The 19,812-nt window shown below is 49.5% G+C and overlaps 1 protein-coding gene across 6 annotated transcripts in view; it reads left to right on the top strand.

Moving 5' to 3' along the window:
- The window catches only part of ACTN1 (actinin alpha 1), a 107,333-nt gene that overhangs the window by 50,037 nt on the left and 37,484 nt on the right, over window positions 1-19,812 (top strand). For all 6 annotated transcript variants that reach the window (XR_003120518.1, XM_025392537.1, XM_025392540.1 and 3 more), the window contains exons 2-4: window positions 6,026-6,140; window positions 10,562-10,681; window positions 18,971-19,057. Coding sequence is in view for 5 of the 6 variants with exons in the window: in XM_025392537.1 (XP_025248322.1) it covers window positions 6,026-6,140; window positions 10,562-10,681; window positions 18,971-19,057 (322 nt within the window). In the remaining variant the exon portion in view is untranslated. The remainder of the gene's footprint in view (window positions 1-6,025; window positions 6,141-10,561; window positions 10,682-18,970; window positions 19,058-19,812) is intronic.

Here is a 19,812-nt window from a genome sequence, read left to right as displayed (position 1 = left end):
GTTGACAATCAATATTAACATCACACTGGGCATGGTAGTGTGCACCTTTAGTCCCAGCTACTTGGGATGCTGCAAAAAAAGTCCTCTAAACCAACATTTTCAAGGGCTGCCTCAGGCTCTCAGAGTCAGAATGGTAAGGGACCTTACTTAGCTCTGCTGGAGGGAGCTGCTTGAATCCCTTCCTTTGCCGAGCCCTGCCTTTAGCCGCAGGTAGCACACTGTATAGCCAGCTTGTGGTCTGTTCTTTATTATGTCGAACTCTAATCTTCCCTGAAACTTTCTGTCCTTCCTTCTAATAATAGTAGCTCCCATTTTTGGAGGCTTATGTGTGGGTAATTGTGCTTAAGCATTTTCCATGTGCTGCTGCAACGATCTTCCCCACCCTGTGAGGTAGGTTCTATTACCATCCGCATTTTACAGATGTGGAGATGGAGGCTTGGAGAAGTCAAGTCACCTGCACAGTCACTCACTGGATCCAGGTCCATCTTGCTTTAGAATCCACTTTCCTCACCATTCCTCACCACTGGCCTGTTCTGCCTGGTCTGTACCCAGCAAGTTGACTCACTCATTCACGGGAGGGTCTTTAGATATTTGCAGTGAATCCCTCAGCCTTCTCATCTCTCCTCCTGGTCATGGAGCCCCAGTTCCCAAGGTTCCCCTCAAAGGCCTGTCTGGTCTGCTTACCATCTGGAGTGATCTCACTTGCCTCTTGACAGCCACCTGCCTGTCTCTGGGCTCTGCCTGTCTCTGCCAGGCTGCCCCAGAGAGGCTGCCCATCTTCTGCCAACTCTGCTGATGTTCCATCAGCTCAGACTCTCTGTGCCAATGCTGGCTGCAGTCCCCTGGATTTCATCTGGTTGGTGTTTTCACTTCACAGTGACCCATTTTCAGTGATACCCTATGGGATTCAGCTTACCTGTTTGGCCACTGAGAATCTCAGCCTTGGTTCTGCTGTTCCCTTCCAGCACCCACCCGTGCCTGCACCTGAAATCCACATCATTTGGGTGGAGCAGAAAGTGTGAGGGGCTGGAAGAATTGGGAGGTTGGGTTGTGAATGTAACCCAGTCGTGTGGGCTGGGGAAAGCCGCTCACCCTCTCTGGTGTGTGTCCTTAGTTGTAAAGTCAAGGTTTGACTTGGGTGGTGCCTAACACCTCTTCTAGCTCTAACATTCTTTTATGAGGTGTGTTAACAGCATAAACGTATAATAATTATACCCCCAATTGTGGTGGCAATAGTAACAATGGATAATTATTGCAGTTGCTATAACATTTTCAGTGTTTTAAGTGGACTGTCTCATTGACTCCTCCAGTAGTCCCCTGGGAGGTGCTATTACTACCCCCATTTTACAGATGGTGTCTTAAGGCAGAGCCATGTCAAGTGACTTGTCCTGGGTTTACCACCTCTTAGAAGTTGATAGGCCTGGATTTGCAGTGTCTTCTTTAGAGTGACTAAATCCTTGCATTCCCATAGCTACTTGTCTGCAGAGTGATCCGAGCAAATCCCATGGCTCTCCTGCTTTAGGGTCTTGTGATTTATCCCTCCCTCCCCGCATGACCAAGGGTATGAAGGATGCTTGACTGTAAAAGCTCATCCCCTGACTCATGCTTCTGTGGTAATCTTCTGTACCCCAGATCCCTGCAGAGTGTGATTATTCAGACATCCTTTTAGAATCTAAAATTCAGGCAGTGATGATGATGGCAGGAACCACCACTTTGTGCACTCTTACTATATTTCAGACACAATGATACTATATTGTCATTATTCACATAAATTAACATTACTATGCTGATATGATTTACTGCATAAGGGTATTTCCTCTCAGTCATGCCTGGGAGATGCTATTGTCCCCCATTTACAGACATGAAAACTGAGGCTCAAAGAGGCCTGTTGTGGCTAAAGTCACATTGCAGTGCGTCTGAGCTGGAGGGCAGGGAAGGCACGTTCTCAAAAGCCATATTCCTTTCCAACACATTTTAAAGGAAGTATATCAACATGATAATTGTGAAAGATATGACGAAAAGATGTTAGCGGCATCTGTGAGAGCAAGGCTGTGAGACCTGTACAGAAGGTGGACAATGTGATTCTGTCTCCATGGCCAGCTCCGTGAGCTGAGCCCTGGCCTGGGTTGGGGCCCCTCTGTTGGCACCTGGCCAGGTCCCTCTTTGCAACCCTGAACTTCAGGGCTGGAAAGTTGCACTCTTCACCTCCTCAAACCACCTTTAAACTGGATTAGACATGGGCAGTGGCTTCAAGGTCAGTGAGAGGCTGAGCAGGGGTCCAGGCTGTTTTGCGGCCCCTCCCTCTGTCCCGGGTCCTCAGAGACTGTGCAGGGCCGGGACGGGTGGAGTGCAGATAGGGCTGCTGAGAGGAGAACAGGCCATTGCCGCTGCTCTGTGGGAACGTCCCAGTGTGATCCTTGGTCCCAAGGACTTTGGGACCTCTCGGCATCCCCGAAGCCATTTCTGGAACGGAGTGGATCCACTGAAGACCTGCCGTCCCAGGTCTCCTTTGTCAGGCTGTGAGCCTGAGCATGACCCAAGGAGGTGACTTGAAGATGGCCCTCTCCCACGAACACGCCACAGTTCCACCCTCTCCCACGAACACGCCACAGTTCCAGCCCTCTCCCACGAACACGCCACAGTTCCGCCCTCTCCCACGAACACGCCACAGTTCCAGCCCTGTCCCACGAACACGCCACAGTTCCAGCCTCGTCCCACGAACACGCCACGGTTCCAGCCTCTCCCATGAACACGTCACGGTTCCAGCCCTCTCCCACGAACACGGTTTCAGCCCTCTCCCACGAACATACCGGCACTGGTTCAAAAAGCTTGCATGTTGTCATCTTGGAAACAGTACAGTGCATGGCGGGGTGGGACCTACAACAGGAGGGTTTGGTGGCTGGGGGCAGGGAGAGGATGGGGGTGGGAGTGCAGGGGAGCAAGAGCAAGTCCTCTGAGACCTGGTCCTGGGAACATTGTGGGGAGCTAGTCCTCTTCCTCCTCCCCACTGTTCGTTGAGCATTTACTCAATGGCAAGTTCTTTACAGATATTTTTTGAGTTAATCTTTTTAACTTTTATGAAGCGCTCTTACTGTCCCTGTTTTACTGCAAAGGGAACTGAAGTTTAGGAAGGTTAATCTGAAGGTCACACAGCCAGTAAATAGTGGATCTGAGGACGGAACCCAGCTCTGATGCGTCCCGAAGGGCACGTTGTTGATCACCGGGTCACTGCCACCATTTCCTCCTCTTGCCTCAACTTTGCGGTGGGTGCTGCTTGTCGGGGAAACTTTGCAGTTTGAGAGGTGCTCAGAGCCCCCTTCAAGGCAGTAATCTGTGGGGCCTCTGAGGGTTGGGGGTTTTAGTAAAGCCGTGTTCCAGTGCTTTGTCCAGGAGACCCGAGCAAACACAGGTGTGTTTTGTTTCCCAGGGCTAAGCCTGGCTTCTCCAGGAAAGGGGACTGGCTGCTTTCAACAGCGCTTTTCCTCTTTCAAAAGCAGTGTCTTTTTACAACAGCAGCCTCTTCCTCCTTTATCTCACCCCTAACCCCCTCCACGACTGGGTAGTAAACAGTGAGAATTTACAGCCCCCCAGCTGGGTGGGCGCAGGGCGGTGCCTGCTAGGACCCTGGGTGTTTCAGATCACATTGGACCGGAAAGCGTCTGTTCGAGTTGCTGGGGCTGACACCGTTCCCCTCAAGGGAATAGAAAACCTTAGGCTGAAGGTTCAGTGGTGGGGGCCTGGGATTGGGTGCTGGGGATGGCCAAGTTGGTGATAAATGAGAAAAGACCGTCCACCCCAGTGTGAACGCACACTCCAGTGTGAATGCACAGCTTGAAGACACTGGGCAGACCAGTGTCAGCTGGGAGGGAATGTGCAAAACCAAAATAAATTATATTTGTTTTAAAGAGTTAAAAATCCTTTAATATTTTTTCTACCAATAAAAAGAAGTTAAAAATAAAGATAAAGGCTAAAGGATAAAGGTGCAGTGCCAGCACTGGAGGAAGGATGCTTGATACATATGCTTCCCTCCCCTGTTGTGTCCTCTTTCCTCCGAGCTGTCTTCTGTGTCCAGAGGGTCCCTAAGAGCCCTGTTTGTCCCATCACCCCCTGCCCTGAGAGCATTCAGCCTCACCCACAAGGTACAGTTGGATCTCCCAGGACCCTCTCAGCTTTGCATCCAGTTCCCCACTTGTTCCTTCACCTGGCTCCACAATTCTTATGTCCACTAGAATGTTTGCTGCACAGAGGCAAGGACTTTTGCTGTTTAGTTCACTGCTGTGTCCCCTGACTGTGTGCCCTGGGTCTCTGGGATATGAAGGTGAACATTGAGTGTCTACCTCCAGGAGCTCCCAGGCTGGGGGTGTGGAGCTGACAAGTGGCTAGACATAATGGGTGAATGCAGGATACTGTGGGTGTATGTCCAGCCCAGACATAGTAGGTGCCTATCAGGAAGGCTCCCTGGAGGAGGTGATATCTCTACCCAGTCTTGAAAGATGAGTGAGTTAGCCAAGCAAGATAGAGAGGACATTGGAAATCAGTGTATGTCTCTCATCCACCCCCGATGTGTGTGCCAGTCTTCCCAAAGCTCTGGGATAGCACAATACGCTGTTTCTCTTCATCATGGGAGTAGGCTGGCCTGCAGAGTGGAGATATGTTTGCAGGAAGAGACAGGTATTCCGTAGTGGTAAGTTACTAGTGAGACATGATTGAAAGATTAAGCCCAGAGTCATGGGGTATCATAATGTTGTCCCTTTCTCCCTGCCTGTGTGGAGTGATAGCTCCTGTCCCCCTGTTCTCTTTCTTGCTCACAGGCTCTTCAACTTTTGCTTCTAAATCTAAGCAGCTATTTCTTTTCCCCTAATACTCGCTGATGTGATGTTCTTCCCTCTTCCTGCCCACTCATTGCCAGTTCAACTTCAGAGTTCCCCAGGGCAGGAGGAAGGGGGTGGGGAGCATGAGGCTGTGACCTTTCCCATGAGGAAGAGTATTTCTAGTGTGGTTCCTACTATCACATGAATGATACTCTTCCCACCCTTTGAATTTTGCAGGGCAGGTGGGAAGAGAGGTGAATGGCCCTGGTGTTGGGTAAGCCCCATGTAATTGGTAGTGCCATTTGGTGCAGAGAAGTCTGGAGTTGCCAATGAATGATTTAGATCTAAAGCAAGGGAGCTCTTCTCTCTGGTTGCCATAGACTGGAGACAACTGGAGAGAGATACCTGTTTTAGGTGTGTAAAACTGAGATGCATGCTTTTCTCATGTTTGTTGAGACACCCTGTTTCTGTTTGAACCACCAGGTGGTGCTGTTGGCACAGGATGGCTTAGTTGCTGCCTCACCTGATCATGATCTGCTTAATAGAGAACTATGAAGCTGATGGTCTTTGATTTAACCTCCTTACGTTCCCTTTCTGGAACTCCTCATGCTTTTGCAGCTTAAGGTTTCCCTATCCCCACCCCAAACACACACAGATACACATTGGGGTGCTTACTCTTCTTCCCCCTTATCCTGACACCCTGCATCTGAATTCTGTTCTCAGCGAAACTTATTACTCCTTTCTCTTAGCTGGCTGCTAATGAAATGATTTAATATACTAATTTACCCTAAGGTATCAACAGGGCTTAATATGTTACTTCTGGGTTACTCTGTCTTAAAACTGTGAAGATTGAAACTAAGTCTTATAACTTAAGAGGTAACTTATAAGAATGGAATTGTGGCATTTTCAAATGTGGGTGTGCATGATGTCTGTGAGAGAGGGCTGGGAGGCGGACGTTAAGGAAATTTGCTGCTTCATCTATCCTGCTTGCTCCCACCCATGTAGCAGGCTCTGTGTAGGGTCCCTCGGCTGCTGCCCTATGGGGAGCTCAGTGCTTGGTTGATGCTGTGAATGAGACCATGGTGGGGCAACTCTGTTGAGAGGCTCTGCTGAGTAGGTGTCCACCGCCCACCCCCCGGCACTGTTAAACAGCTTGTCCAATGAGGATGACAATACCAGTCCCCTGACCACTTGCCCTTCTTCTCTCTGCCCAGACATTCACGGCATGGTGTAACTCCCACCTCCGGAAGGCGGGGACGCAGATTGAGAACATCGAAGAGGACTTCCGGGATGGCCTGAAGCTCATGCTGCTGCTGGAGGTCATCTCAGGTGAGGCGGACCCTGGCCCAGGACGAGATGCTGTCTATTGGTGCTGCCTGACACCTTGGCATCGCTCTGTCCATGGGCGCAGCTGGTTTTGGGACTCTTGAAACAAGTTGGGGATGACATATATGAATTCCCCCTAGGAGCGTGGGTCTGAGTTCTGGTTCTGGTGCCAGCCATCCAGGTGCCTTGGACAAATTGCTTTGCCTTTCTGTTTCAGCATCCTTGTTTGTTAAAAAAAAAAGGGAGGCTTTGAAGGAACTGAGGTTCTTTCTCCTCCCCAGTGCGATTCTGTGGCCAAGAATGTTAACCATGGGTGACTGTCTCCAAATCTTGGCTCCATTACTACTTATCTAGCTGTATCCAGGTGACCCAGGCCATTCCCCAGCCCCCGGTTTGTCCAGCTGTCTGGAGGGACAGCTCTACTGGAACACACATCTCATCCTGCTTATGAATGCCTTTCTGCTACCATCCCGTAAAGAGTGGGAGTCCCGTGAGTCTAGCCTTGGTTGATACACTGGGCCATGTTAGCTACCGTCTTCACTTTCTCTTCACCTTGATGCCAGTGAGCCTTAGACCTAATCCCAGCCCAGGCCTCTCCCTTGAGCCACCTCTCAAATGCTGAACCTCGCTGGGCGTCTCCACCCCAGTGTCCCACACGGTCCTCTCAGCATGTCCAAAACTCTGTGCTTGTCACTCCTGCCCTAGCAAACCTCTTTTCCCTCCCAGAGTCTTGTTCTCTACACCCAAGCTGGGATCATAGACAGTTCTTCTTTGCAACTTGTTACTGATGTTCTGTTCATTCTGATTCCTTCTTCTCAATCCTTCTTTTAACTCCTACTGTTGTGGTGTCAGTGTGGCCTGTGTCAACTCTCACCTAGATGATCCCATAAAGGCCTTTACCCCAGCTCCTCCTGGCAGTCCACCCCCATCGCTGTAGCCAGAGGGCTCGCCCGACAGTCAGTCCAAATATGGTCACGCTCTTCCCTGCTCACAGCTCTCAGCCCACAGTGCCTCTCCAGGGCTTTGAGCCTGCAGGCCACATTCTTTAGCATAGCTTATGGAATCCTGCATGAGCTGGCACCTGCTTTGTTTTCAACTCACTATTCCCAAAAAGGTATCAGACCTTAGATCCTCTGCCGGTTGGCGGTGGGGGCGGGGAACATGCAGCTCTCCTCAGATGACATCCACTTTCTGTTCCCTGTGCCTTTGCACAAGCTGTAACTGCCCTTTTTTTTAAAAGTAGTCTTTTCTACTTTCAGATAAAACCTGTGTGTATGGTTAAATAATATATAACAAAAATGTATCATTTTCGCCATTTTAAAGGTTGCAGTGCAGTGGTATTAAATGCATGCACTCACTGTTGTGCGGCCATCACCACTGTCCATCTTCAGGGCTCCTCACCGTCTGAAATCGACACCCTACACCTGTTAAACACTAGCTCTCCGCTCCCCCTGGCCCTCCCCTGGCAACCACCATTCTACTTTTTGTCTCTGATTTGACTCCTCTAGGTATACCTTGTACGAGTAGAATCATACAGTATTTTTCCCTTTGTGACACTGATTTATTTCACTTACTAGAATGTCTTTGCGGTTCATCCGTATTGGAGCATGTGCCGCCATCCCTTTCCTTTTTAAGGCTGAATCATATTCCATTGTACGTATGCCCTACAGATATAAAATGGCTGCCTACATTTTGTTCATTCACCTGTCGGTGGACACTCGGGTTGTTCGTACCTTTTGGGTATTGTGAATAATGCTGGGACAAGGGTGTACACAATACTTTTAAAATCCCTCTTTCAGTTCTTTTTTGGTATATTTCCCGAAGTGGAATTGCTAAGTTACATGAGAATTCTCTGTTTAATTTTTTGAGAAGCCACCATGCTGTTTTCTTCTAACTGCCTTTATTTATTTATTTATTTTCTCTTTTCTTTTTTTCTTTGAGATAGGGTTCCACCATGTTAGCCAGGCTGGTATTGAACTCCTGACCTCAGGTGATATCCCCACCTCAGCCTCCCAAAGTGCTGGGATTGCAGGTGTGAGCCACCGTGCCCGGCCTCTAACTGCCTTTTAGAATGTCCCTGCTTCCTACCTCCTCTACTACCCTTCCCCAGTTTTAAACAAACCTGGCCTTACTATTTATCATTCTTCAAAACACAGCTTGAGGGTGTCCTTCAAGAAGGCTTCACCCCTCCTCTGTCCCCTAATCTGAGTGGGCTGTGCCCAGCCCGCACCACCGCCTCCCACCCCCTGCCCAGCTCCCCAGCACCTCTAATACCCCATTAATTCCTCTGCCGTATCTTTTACCACAAAGTGTAATCATTTTTGGTTCACTTGTTTTCTTCTCTGCTCCACACAGCTCCTTGGGGCAGGCCATCTTCTCTCTGTGTCCCAGGTGCTTCGAACAGCACCAGACATGTAGGTGGTGCTCTGGGAACATTAGAACGACTGAGTGCCCAGAGCTGGGCTTGTCTGCATGATACCCAGTGTGTTCCTGCTGCATGGGTCTGACCTGTGCCCAGGGGAACCTGTGCGTGTCTGTGAAGCATGTGTCTCTTTCCCAAGGCTGGGGAGGATCTATTCTATGAAATGATCTGTTCTCCCCTGGACAGGAAATGCTGGGGTACCTTCTTCTCCTGATCATCGTTGGAGATGGGTAGGATGCCCCAGGATGAGGAGAAGGAGGGGATGCTGCCTACAGAGATTCTCAAAGTGTGGTCCTTGGACTACCCACGCCAGAATCAGCAGGATTGCTTGTCAAAATGCCGATTTCCAAACCTTACCCCAGCCCTCCTAATCACAAACTTAGTGAGAGGGGGAAAGGGGTTGGACAGCCACAGATTAGCAAGTTCTCCAGGTGATTTTGTGGTGACTGACGTTTGAGAACCACTGGCCCAGGTCTGGGAAGCTTTTCCCGTTCTCCCATGTTTAACCCTTGCCTCCTTCACTGTCCTTTGCAGAAGCCCCCTTCCGGCCAGTGTGCGCAGCTGCTGAATGGCTGGGGCACTCCACTTAGCTGGACAGGCCCCAAGAGCTGGGGCTGTAGCAGGAGCAGCATTCCAGGGAGGGACATGGTGCTGCCTGCATCCATCCTGTGGGGAGGGAGCCCCTGTGCCATCTCCTCTGGACAGGAAATGCTGGGGTACCTTGCTGGGCTGCCCCCAGAGCCTTGGGAGGGCCCCAGGTGGAAAGTCTTGATTTAATTTAAAAAACAGCTGTGCTTCCCTGGGAGCTGACAGCCAGATCCCATCTGTGGCAGGAAGTCTGCTGTCTTCCAGAAGCTAGCGGGCTGCTGGGAGGCCACCTGGAGAGGTGCTGCTCTGACAGGGTGGGCTAGCCCAGAATCCCAGTGGCTGGTCCCTGGAGCTCTCACAGCCAGACTGTCGGCCTGCTGGGGAGACAGTGGGGCTGGTCGGGAGATCAGGGCAGGCACAAGGGGCCTGAGTTCCAGGCTCTGCGATGGTGGGTCTCAGCCTTTTGGGGTCCTTGGCCCCTTAGAGACCCTGAAAGCTATGTACCCCTTTCCTAGGTATGGCCACATGCTGCACTTAGAAAATTCTCAGAGGCTCCTGGATGCTCGTTGTTCTGGGATAAAAGCACTCTTAATGGGGGTATTTGGAGAGCCAGCTCCTCTACCTCTATTTTCTTGAAGGTTCTGACCTTGAAACCTGAGCAGCAGAAGCTACTGTGTGGAGTCTGGAGGTGGGGGTGGAGGGTTGACCTGGAGCTGAGCCGTGGGTGCCCATGGGAGGCAGCATAACAGGACAAGAACTGCAGTTCTGCTATAGGCAGCCCATTTAAATACCAGGGAAGTTCATACTTGAGTAACCTATACCCTGCTCCCAGGGCACAGGGAAGGCTAGAAAGGAGTTCAGGGCCTTTGCATGTACTATTCCTTCTGCCTTGATCATCATTCCTTGCTTTCTTTGCCTGGCTGCAAAGACTCAGACCTTCCTGACCAATCCTCAGTTCCTCCTTCCTCTTCCTCCTCCTCTTTTGAAGAGCATGGATCTTTCTTTGTATATGTTCATTGTATATATTTATTTGTGTTTCTCTGTTTAAGGTCTGTCTCTCCTACTGGACTATAATTACATAAAGGCAAGAAACTGTTTTGTTCACCTCCCTATTCCTAGCACCCAGCCAAATCCCTGGCATGCATAGGGGCTTGATAAATAAATGTTGAGTGGATGCAAGCAGGTTTGGACCTGAGAAGTGGAAGAAAGAAGAGGCAGGGTAGATTCTCCCTCCATTCCCTGCCAGGGTGACATTCTCCAGCCCCTGAGCGGCGTGTGAGCACACACACACGTGCACACATGCACACGCTCCTGCCTAGCTAAGCTGTGCCTTGGATGAGGGTGTAGTGATAGTAGCTCTGGCCCCTGGCTCATAGCATCTCACCTTCCTTTTCCTCCCTCTTGATCCAAACAGGTGAACGCTTGGCCAAGCCAGAGCGAGGCAAGATGAGGGTGCACAAGATCTCCAACGTCAACAAGGCCCTGGATTTCATAGCCAGCAAAGGTGTCAAACTGGTGTCCATCGGAGCCGAAGGTGAGTAAGGCCTGCCTCTGGTGGCCCCAAGGAGTCTGATTTTCTTTGTCCCCCCTGGTTCTCTCAGCCTTTTTTGAGCTGCCTCCTGGGCCGTGCATCACTTGGGGGCATTGGGCAGTGGGTCCCCAACACCTCCATCTGGTCGCCTGTGGGTGCTTTGTATTGCAACAGCGCTTTTCTGGTCTCAGCGCTGCCCAAAACCAAGGACTCAGACCCCTGTTCCCATGCCTGCACCAGCTTAGCCACGTCCTTGCTCTGTGGAGTTCTGTGTGTGTGGCATGCCCCCTCCCCTGTCCACAGGCCTGACTGCACAGCATTGCCTGGAGCAGAGGGTTTGTGTGTGGGCTGGAAAGGGTGTGCAGATGCAGGCTGGTGGAGGCCGGAGGCTGCCCCGAGACTCCCCCGGGGTCCTGGCAAGACTGAAGTCTGTAGGAACATTTTTAATAGCATTTCCCTGCAGTGTAGCTTCCTAACTCTTTCACTTTTACTTAGAAACACTTCCCAAAAAAGCTATTACTAGGATGTCCTTAATGATTAAAAGAAGATAGTATAATTTCTTGTGTGCCTGGTGGTGGCTCTGAAAAATTGAGAGTTGGTCGTTTAGAGCAGGCAGAAGATATTCTATCCAGGCCCCTTCAGTCCTGTGACCGTGGATTTAGCAAGTATTTATGGGGCACCTGCTGCGTGAGGTCAGAGACCTGAAAACGAACGAATCTCACTCATTTGAGACACACCCTGGCTGTGAGAGTGGATTGCTCACTCTGTGGCATATACTTAATCCTCCAACAACCCTATGAGGTAGCTCTCATAATTAATTCTCCCAATTTTGCCATAAGAAAACAGATGCTTAAAGAGATTACGTTACTTCCTTAAGGTTCTGCCGTCAATAAATGGCAAAGCCGGAACTCAAACGCAGGTCTTTCTGACACCAGAGAAATGCCCTCAGAGAGTGGCCTTTCCTTGGAGGGGGCAGGGGTCTTGCTCCTGATAGGTCCATAGGAGCAGACCTCTTCTCTGGTTGAAGCTTACAGTCCCCTCTCTTCTAGAAATGGAGGGATATTTTGTTGATACATCAAATGGAGAACTTTTAACACAGGCTCAGCAAACTGCAGTGCGTGGGGTCAAGTCCAGCTGACTCGGATTTTTGGAAATATTGGAACACAGCACACCCGTGTTAATGTATCATCAGTGGCTTTTGTGCTTCAATGGCAGTGTTGAGTAGTTGCTACAGAGATTGTATGGACCACAGAGCCAGAAACATTTGTTATCAGGCCCTCTACAGAAAAAATTTGCTCACCTCTGGCCTTATCTGGAATTCAGGCCAGTGCCCAAGGTGGTCACGGGAGGTGCCTTGTGGATTCCAGCATCTCCCCCACCAGCTATGAGCTTCCCAAAGGCAGAAAGCATGGTTTCTACATCCTGTGGCCCCAGCTCCTAGCAGCATGATGCACACAGTAGGTGCTCAATAAATGCTCAAAGGATTTACATATAGCAGTATACTCTGCTTTGTGATTAGGAAGATGTTCTCTGCCTTATAAGAAAAGAACAGTTTGTTTTATTAGGGAGCAATTCAAGACTTGGCAGAAAAAGTTATAACTAAGCAGGCGTGGGAGGCCAAAGACAGTCACCCAGGTGGTTGGTGCAGGCTCAGATGCCCCCAGGGCAGGGGAGTGTAGGGAATTTCTGAAGTGGTTCAGGGGTCAGTGGCAGGGGTGGGTAGCCCCTGTGGCGAGCTGCAGAATCCTGTCCTAAGCGGGATGGGCACCTTGTGGATGTAAGAAATTGCCGCTGTGTGGATCCGGTGCTGCTAGATCTTCCGGTTTTTCAAAAGAAGCCAGAAATCCAGATTTTTTGAAAAGAAAAATTTGGCAACTAAATTTTAAAAAACAACTTGTTTTTTCTTTAAAGCCTCTTCCAAAGCGGGGGAGGAGGGCAGGGAAGGGGAAGGTGGAAGAGAGTAGCGCTCACCGAGTACCAGCTCTGTGTTGCCAGACAGGATGCTTTACAGGGGCCATCTCCTGCCACTGTCACGATGGACTCGTAGGATGTGTATCACCAGCCACGTTTTACAGTTAAGGAAACTGAGGCTCAGAAAAGTTGCTAGAATGGAAGAGTGTCGTCAGTTGAGCCCAGGCTCCGAGCCAGACTGCTTCTATGTGGCAGATCCAGGGTTAAACCCAGGGTTAGGCTCCAGAGCTGAGGCCTCCCTCTTCCTGTCAGCGCTGCCTCCCCGGGTCGGGTCCCAGGACAGAACTTTCACATGGAATTGTCTTCAGTAATGAGATGGCAGATCAAGCCTGCCCCTGCCGTGCTGGCCTCAGGGATGAGGAGTGAGAGGAACACTGGCGTGAACTCTCATCTCACTGCCGCTGCTGTGCTGGGAAGGTGATTCACCTGGCGGCCTCGGTTTTCCCTTTTCCTTTGACACAGGCCTAGCTTCTCTCAATATTTTGAAAAGGCTCCTTTATTTTTTGTTTTTTGAGACAGGGTCTCACTTTGTCACCCAGACTAGAGTGCAATGGCGCGATCTTGGCTCACTGCAACCTCTACCTCCCAGGCTCAAGTGATTCTTCTGCTTCAGCCTCCCAAGTAGCTGGGATTACAGGTTCGCGCCACCACGCCTGGCTAATTTTTGTATTTTTAGTACAGATGGGGTTTCACCATGTTGGCCAGGCTGGTCGTGAACTCCTGACCTCAAATGAGCCACCTGCCTCAGCCTCCCAAAGTGTTGGGATTACAGGCGTGAGCCCCCTCGCCCAGCCAAAAAGCCTCCTTTAAAATGAGATATTCTTTACCTTCTCCCTGCCCTGAGGAGCCAGTGTTTTCAGCTGCGGCTTCCAGGTCTGAAATCATCCGCTCCCATCCGGCTGAGCACTAGGATCATGCCACAGTGGCCGCTCTGCTAAACCAAGAAACTAGATGAGGCAGCAAATAGCATTTTGTGGGCTTTTAAAAGTGAAATGGAGTTTATTGATGTAGATTATAAATAAAAGGTGACGGGCAGATCGCCTGGAACGAACTCTCCTGGAAGGGGGGCGGGGGAACGTTGCAGGTTGTCCATCCTGGGCTGCTGAAGGCTGTGACTGTGGAGACCAGGCCCAGCAGGGACACCCCTCAGCCCCCCGCCAAAGTCTTTGAAGGATTATCATGCAGTGCAAGGACTAAGACCTCTGGCTGACTCCGAAGGGCAGAAGCAGGCCCAGAATAGGTACTCTGTGGGTAGGTGGACTCTGGATAACATGCAGAGCCTTGGGAAATGGAACCGGGGCTCTGGGAGGGTCATGAGTGTCCTGTCCCTGAAGGTGTGCACATGGAGGCTGGAGACAAGGAACTTCCACACATCAGGGAGAGGTTGGAGCACATCCTTAAGGTCTCCCTTACGATACTTGGTTCTAGAATGGGTAGACTTCATGGAACTGGGACTTGGCCTGGGTGAGTGGTTGGAATGTAGTTAACCAGGGGAGGGAACTCAAAAAGGATTTTGTATTTGAAGGTCTTTGGGCAGGTAGAGCCTGAGGGTTTGGGTGCTGTGAGCATGGAGGTGGTCTCAGTGAGGTAGCATGTATCTTTAGGATGGAGGGGGCCATGGGTGCCATACCACAGCATTGGTCTGGGAGGTGGTGGCCCCTGGGGTTCTAGTTTCTGTCACATGGAATTTCTGCAGCATTCATTCTGCCATCTGAATACTGAACAGATGACGGTGTCTCTGGAGGGAGAAACAGGTTCCCAGTAAGCAGGCGATGCGAGCAGCTTCATGGCTCGCCGTAGACCAGGAAGGGCAGACGCTGTTAATCTGTCATCAAGATTTTTCCCACGAAGCCCAGTTGTGACCTTGGAACCCTCCCTTTGGGCCCAACCTTCCAAGCAGTCCCTGTCACAAAGCTGCCTGCGAGATGGGGCATCCCTGCTGCAAACGTTGAGAAGCCGGAGGCCTGGAATACAGGACCTGCCATGCCAGGGAAGGGGAAGGAGAGTGAATGGGATGGGAGTCAGGTGGGAACTGGGGCTGGGCGTACATGGGCTGCTAATTAAGCACACCCTACTCTCTGTGCTCGTGCTTGGTGCCTGTTTTCTGGAGTGAAACTATGTCTTTGGTGTAAATGAGAATTCAGTAAGCAAAATTCTCTGGGGAGTTTCTGGGGAAGGAGAAGAGGATAAGTAGGCAAGACCCAAGAAAGAAGCCACCTGCCTCTCTCAGTCCCTCCAGGAGGGCTCCAAGATGGCAGATCCGCGGGCACTGAGGTCAGGGCCAGCGGGAGTCCCTGCAGTTTGGCCGTGACAGAGTGGGGCAGCATGTGGGGGACCAGGGGAGGGCTAGCATTGCAGTCCCACCTCTAGGAAGGCCAAACCATGGGATTACCGCCAGAGCTTTTTTCTAGGCTTAAAAATTTTTCCCCTTATATTTTAAACACTGTTTATGAAATTTTTTACCTGCTTTTCCCGTTTCCCGTGTTGAACAATTTTTCTAAGTTATTAAGCACTCATGATGTAATCGTTAATGGCTGCATTCATTGTCTTTTTTGTTTTGTTTTATTTTCGCGACGAGTCTTGCTTTGTTGCTCAGGCTGGAGTGCAGTGGCATGCTCAGCTCACTGCAACCTCCCCCTCCCAGATTCAAGCGATTCTCCTGCCTCAGCCCCATGAGTAGCTGGGATTACAGGCATGTGCCACCACATCTGCCTAATTTCTGTTTTAGTAGAGACAGGGTTTCACCATGTTGGCCAGGCTGGTCTTGAACTCCTGACCTCAAGTGATCTGTCCCACCTTGGCCTCCCAAAGTGTTGGGATTACAGGTGTGAGCCACCGCGCCTGGCCTCATCATCTGTTTGTCATACTTCATCCCAGGCCTGGGCCCTGCCCTGGAAGAGACTGAGGCCCATTGTGTTCTCAGGGGGCCCAGGCCGGTGTTAGCTCTGCCCATACCCCCACTTGTGGTTAGTGTTTGTTCACCCATTCATTCACTCAGCAGATGCTGATGGGGGCTTTCCCTGTGCCAGGCTTCATACTGGACTCTAAGCAATGATGCAAAGAAGGAAGTATTCTTACCCTCAAGGGGCTTACGTTCTAGAGGGGAAAGAGAGAAAATATGCATGTACACCTGTCAGATGGAGAAAACCAAAGCAGGGAGGAACTTGGGTGGTCAAGGGAGGTGTCCATGAGAAGAGGGTATGTGAGTGAAACTGGCAGGAGGCAGGGATAAGCCATGTAGGTATCTAGGGATGGGGAGCTGCAGGGAGACCTGAGCAGGCAGGGAGGGGAAGGAAGAGCAGGGGGAAGAAGGGGAACCAGAGGCCCAGGCGGCCAGACTACGAGGGCCTTGCTGGCCACTGGCTTTGACTCTCAGGGAGGTGGGAAGCTGTGGAGGTTTTAGCAGAGGGTGATATGGGGTCTGGGGATTTACTTGGTCATTCTGTGTACTGTGTACATTTGCGAGGTTTCTAGTATGGGGCTGTGATAAATATAGCCTTGCAGCAAGTGCATTCATACAGAAACCTTACTCTGCATTTCCTTTCATTGACTAGGGGTAGATTCCTAGAGATAGAATTTTACTACCAAAAAGTTGAGCAACTTTAAGATGCATACTCCTTGTGGCCAAATTATTTCCCAGATTAATTGATTAATTTCCCAGAAATTATTATTATTGTTTTTTAAACCAATTTACACTTCTAATGTGGTAGCCTTGCTGACATCAAGGCATGTGGTTTTTCAACTTTGGGTTTTTTTGGGTTTTGTTTTTGTTTTTGTTTTTAAGAGACAGGGTCTTGACTTGTCACGCAGGTTGGAGTACAGCGGTGCTATCACAGCTCACTGCAACCTTGAGCTCCTGGGCTCAATCCCCAGTCCTCCTGCCTCAGCCTCCCAAGAAGCTAGGACTACAGGTATGCACCACTGCACCTGGCTACTTTTTTCATTTTTTTGTAGAGGCAAGGTCTCCTATGTTGCCCAGGCTGGTCTTGAACTCCTGGGCTCAAGCGATCCTCCTACCTTGGCCTCCCAAAGTGCTAGGGTTACAGGCCTGAGCTACTTCACCCAGCCTAACTTTGTTTGTTAAGTTTGCTAATTTAATAGCATGGGAAGGTGATCTTATTTCTTTGATTATAAGTGAGATTGAACATTCTTATGAATTGATTATTTGTATTTCATGTTTTATGGTTTTTTGTCTTTTGCTTATTTATTGAGAGTTTGGTATTTTTGTCTTTTCAATTTAGATGAACTCTTTAAACCATTAGAAATCACAAATGAAAGTGCTTTTTTAAAAATATCAAAGCTTTATTGAGCCGGTTCCTTTACTTTTTTGTTTTATCTTATTTTTTTTTGAGAGAGGGTCTTGCTTTGTTGCCCAGGATGGAGTGCAGTAGTGCGATCACAGCTCACTGCAGCCTCTGCCTTGGCTCAAGCAATCCTCCCACTTAAGTCTGAATAGCTGGGACTACAGGCACTACCATACCTATTTAATTTTTGTATTTTTGTAGAGATGGGGTTTTGTCATGTTGCCCAGGCTGGTCTTGAACACCTGGGTTCAAGCAATCCATCTGTCTTGGCCTCCCAAAGTGTTGGGAGTACAGACTTGAGCCACTGCCGAGTCTATGAACTGATTCTTAAAGAGTAGCTCTGCCTCCCCACAATGTGGACTGCAAAATGCTGGCTGGCTGTGTTGCTTAGTAGCAAAAGGGGTTGCATGCTGCTACAGCTCTCTGTTTCTCCCCAACTCAAGTGCTTGGATGTGGGACTGTGCTCCCCTGGTGTCTGGGGCTCTGGGAAGGGCATTTTTACTTCCCTGTTTGCAAGAAGGGTTACATCCTATTCCATGTCCAAAGTGGACACTTCTTCCTTTGCTCAGCATCCCATGAAGACTCAGTGGGTTACCTGCTCCGCCCCTGGGAGGTGGCTGTGGCCAAGCACCGCTCCATGGACTACACCCTGCTGGTCATGGAGCAGCATACAGTTTTGCCTTCACTTTTGGGAAAGGGGCTAAGATGTCAGGGTATACTGTCCTTAATGGAAATCCACTCTTGTTTCAGGGGTTTGTGGGATGCAAATCTTAGTAGGGTCAGACTCCCTAGAAATGGATCCTTCTCATGGTTCTATTGGGTCTCCCCTAAAATTAATGCTGTAGGTGGGAAAAAAATAAGATATTCTTTGGGTACCTTACTCTTAACTGAGCGTGTCTTACCATGGGCCAGATTACTATCTCCTGGTCTGGATGCAGGTGGTGAGGGGTGTGGAATGTACACTTGAGTATCACTTGTTCAACCACAAGACCATAAATGGCTCCTTGTATTGGGCTTCTTAAAATAGGGCTTATTTATGTTGTATTCCCTGCCATTAGGCCTGGTACAGAAAAAAAGAGAAAATCTACTTCATAGAACTTGTAGATTCTAAAACTCTAAAAGGTGCTGCTTAGACTAAATATAGTGGGTTATCTGTTAGCTGTGATCTTGAAGCTGTTGTTTGATTTTTTTTTTTTAATCTGTTTTAATACCCAAACTAATGGCATTGTGAGGTTGAGTCAGTGGATGGTTCAAAATGGCAATTTACAAAACTTTAAGTTTGTGACTGTCTCTTGATTCCACTGGTTTTTCCACATGTGGGTGGCTATTTTGAGAGCTGTGATTGCCCAGACAGCCCCAGCTCACAGAATTGCCAGAACATTTGTGATTGTTTAGAAATCCTCTCCTCTTCTTCATCAGCTGGGGACACAGATCAGGATTTCAAATGCCCCTTTCTCTGTGGCCTTCCCCGATGTACCCACTGTCTCCAATTAGGATTGATTACACCTTTTTTTGGTGCCCCAAATAGACTTCTCTTCCAGCGCCTGTCACAGTTTATGCATTAACTTTAAGAAACATCCAGGCCAGACATGGTAGCTCATGCCTGTAATTCCAGCACTTTGGGAGGCTAAGGTGGGAGGATCATTTGAACTCAGGAGTTTGAGACCAGCCTGGGCAATATCATAAGACCCTGTCTCTACAAAAAATGAAAAAATTAGCCCAGAGTGGTGGCCTATCTGTAGTCCCAGCTACCCAGGAAGCTGAGATGGGAAGATTGCTTGAGCCCAGGATTTGGAGGCTGCAGTGAGCCATGATTGCGCCACTGCAGTCTAGCTTGGTGACAGAGCGAAAACCCTGTCTCAAAAACAAACAAGCAGAAATCCGGTTTCCCCCTAGAAGTAGAGCTCTGGAGTCTTTGATTCCTAGTGTGGGGCATGGAGTGCTGTGGGTGCTGAGGGAGTGTTAATTCTGTCCCCGCCGAGGCCCTTTCTGATGCGTGGTGCTGCTGTTTCTGTAGAAATCGTGGATGGGAATGTGAAGATGACCCTGGGCATGATCTGGACCATCATCCTGCGCTTTGCCATCCAGGACATCTCCGTGGAAGGTGGGTTTCCGCTTTGTTCCATCCTGCCATCACCACCCCGTCTCCCTCCCTGGGCTTAGCCTGGAGAACTCCCGCACCCAGGGCAATGGACCTTCATCAGGGGCCGTGTCCTAGGCTTCTTGCTCATTTATTGGGCATCAGCCCTCTCTTCCAGTCAATGTAGAAAAAAGAACTATTTGCCATTCTGATTATCATAGGTGTGTTGGCCCCAGGGAAACTCCCCACTTTGGGAATGCCCAAGGCTGCCACGGGGAAGTATATTGGAAAACCCACCTGGCTCTTGGGTCATTCATCTGAAAGGGTGGGGAAATGCCGCTGGGAGGAAGTGCCAGGAGGGGTGCTATCCCCGTCTTCTACTCTGCTCCCCTAGCACCCTCTAGTGACCACTTCACAGATCTACAAGGGCCGTCACAGTCTGGAGAAGTGATCTCTACATTTGGTTCCATACTCGGGCAGTTTTTGAGCTTTATGTCTGCTATGCATGTATTTATCTTGCATAATATTTGTGTATTGCTGTGTGTATGATAAAACACACATACTGAAACAAACTTTTACAAGATGAGATGGAGATAATATTTTTAAAATGTTTGTTTTAATGCCATAGACATCATAAACATTTTTAGTCAAAGGAATTTCTTAATAAAAACAACGTGGATTCAATTCAGTTACTTTGTGATGGAGATGTTGGTTTGACACTCTGTGATACAGCAATGCAGGGGTCCAAGTTTGGTTTATGGGTACTTGGTATTTAGGGT

The sequence above is a fragment of the Theropithecus gelada genome, chromosome 7b (genome assembly GCF_003255815.1).
Source record: "Theropithecus gelada isolate Dixy chromosome 7b, Tgel_1.0, whole genome shotgun sequence".
NCBI classification, from domain to species: Eukaryota; Metazoa; Chordata; class Mammalia; order Primates; family Cercopithecidae; genus Theropithecus; species Theropithecus gelada.
Note: the sequence above shows the minus strand (reverse complement) of the source record. Positions and strands in the feature narration are given on the sequence as shown.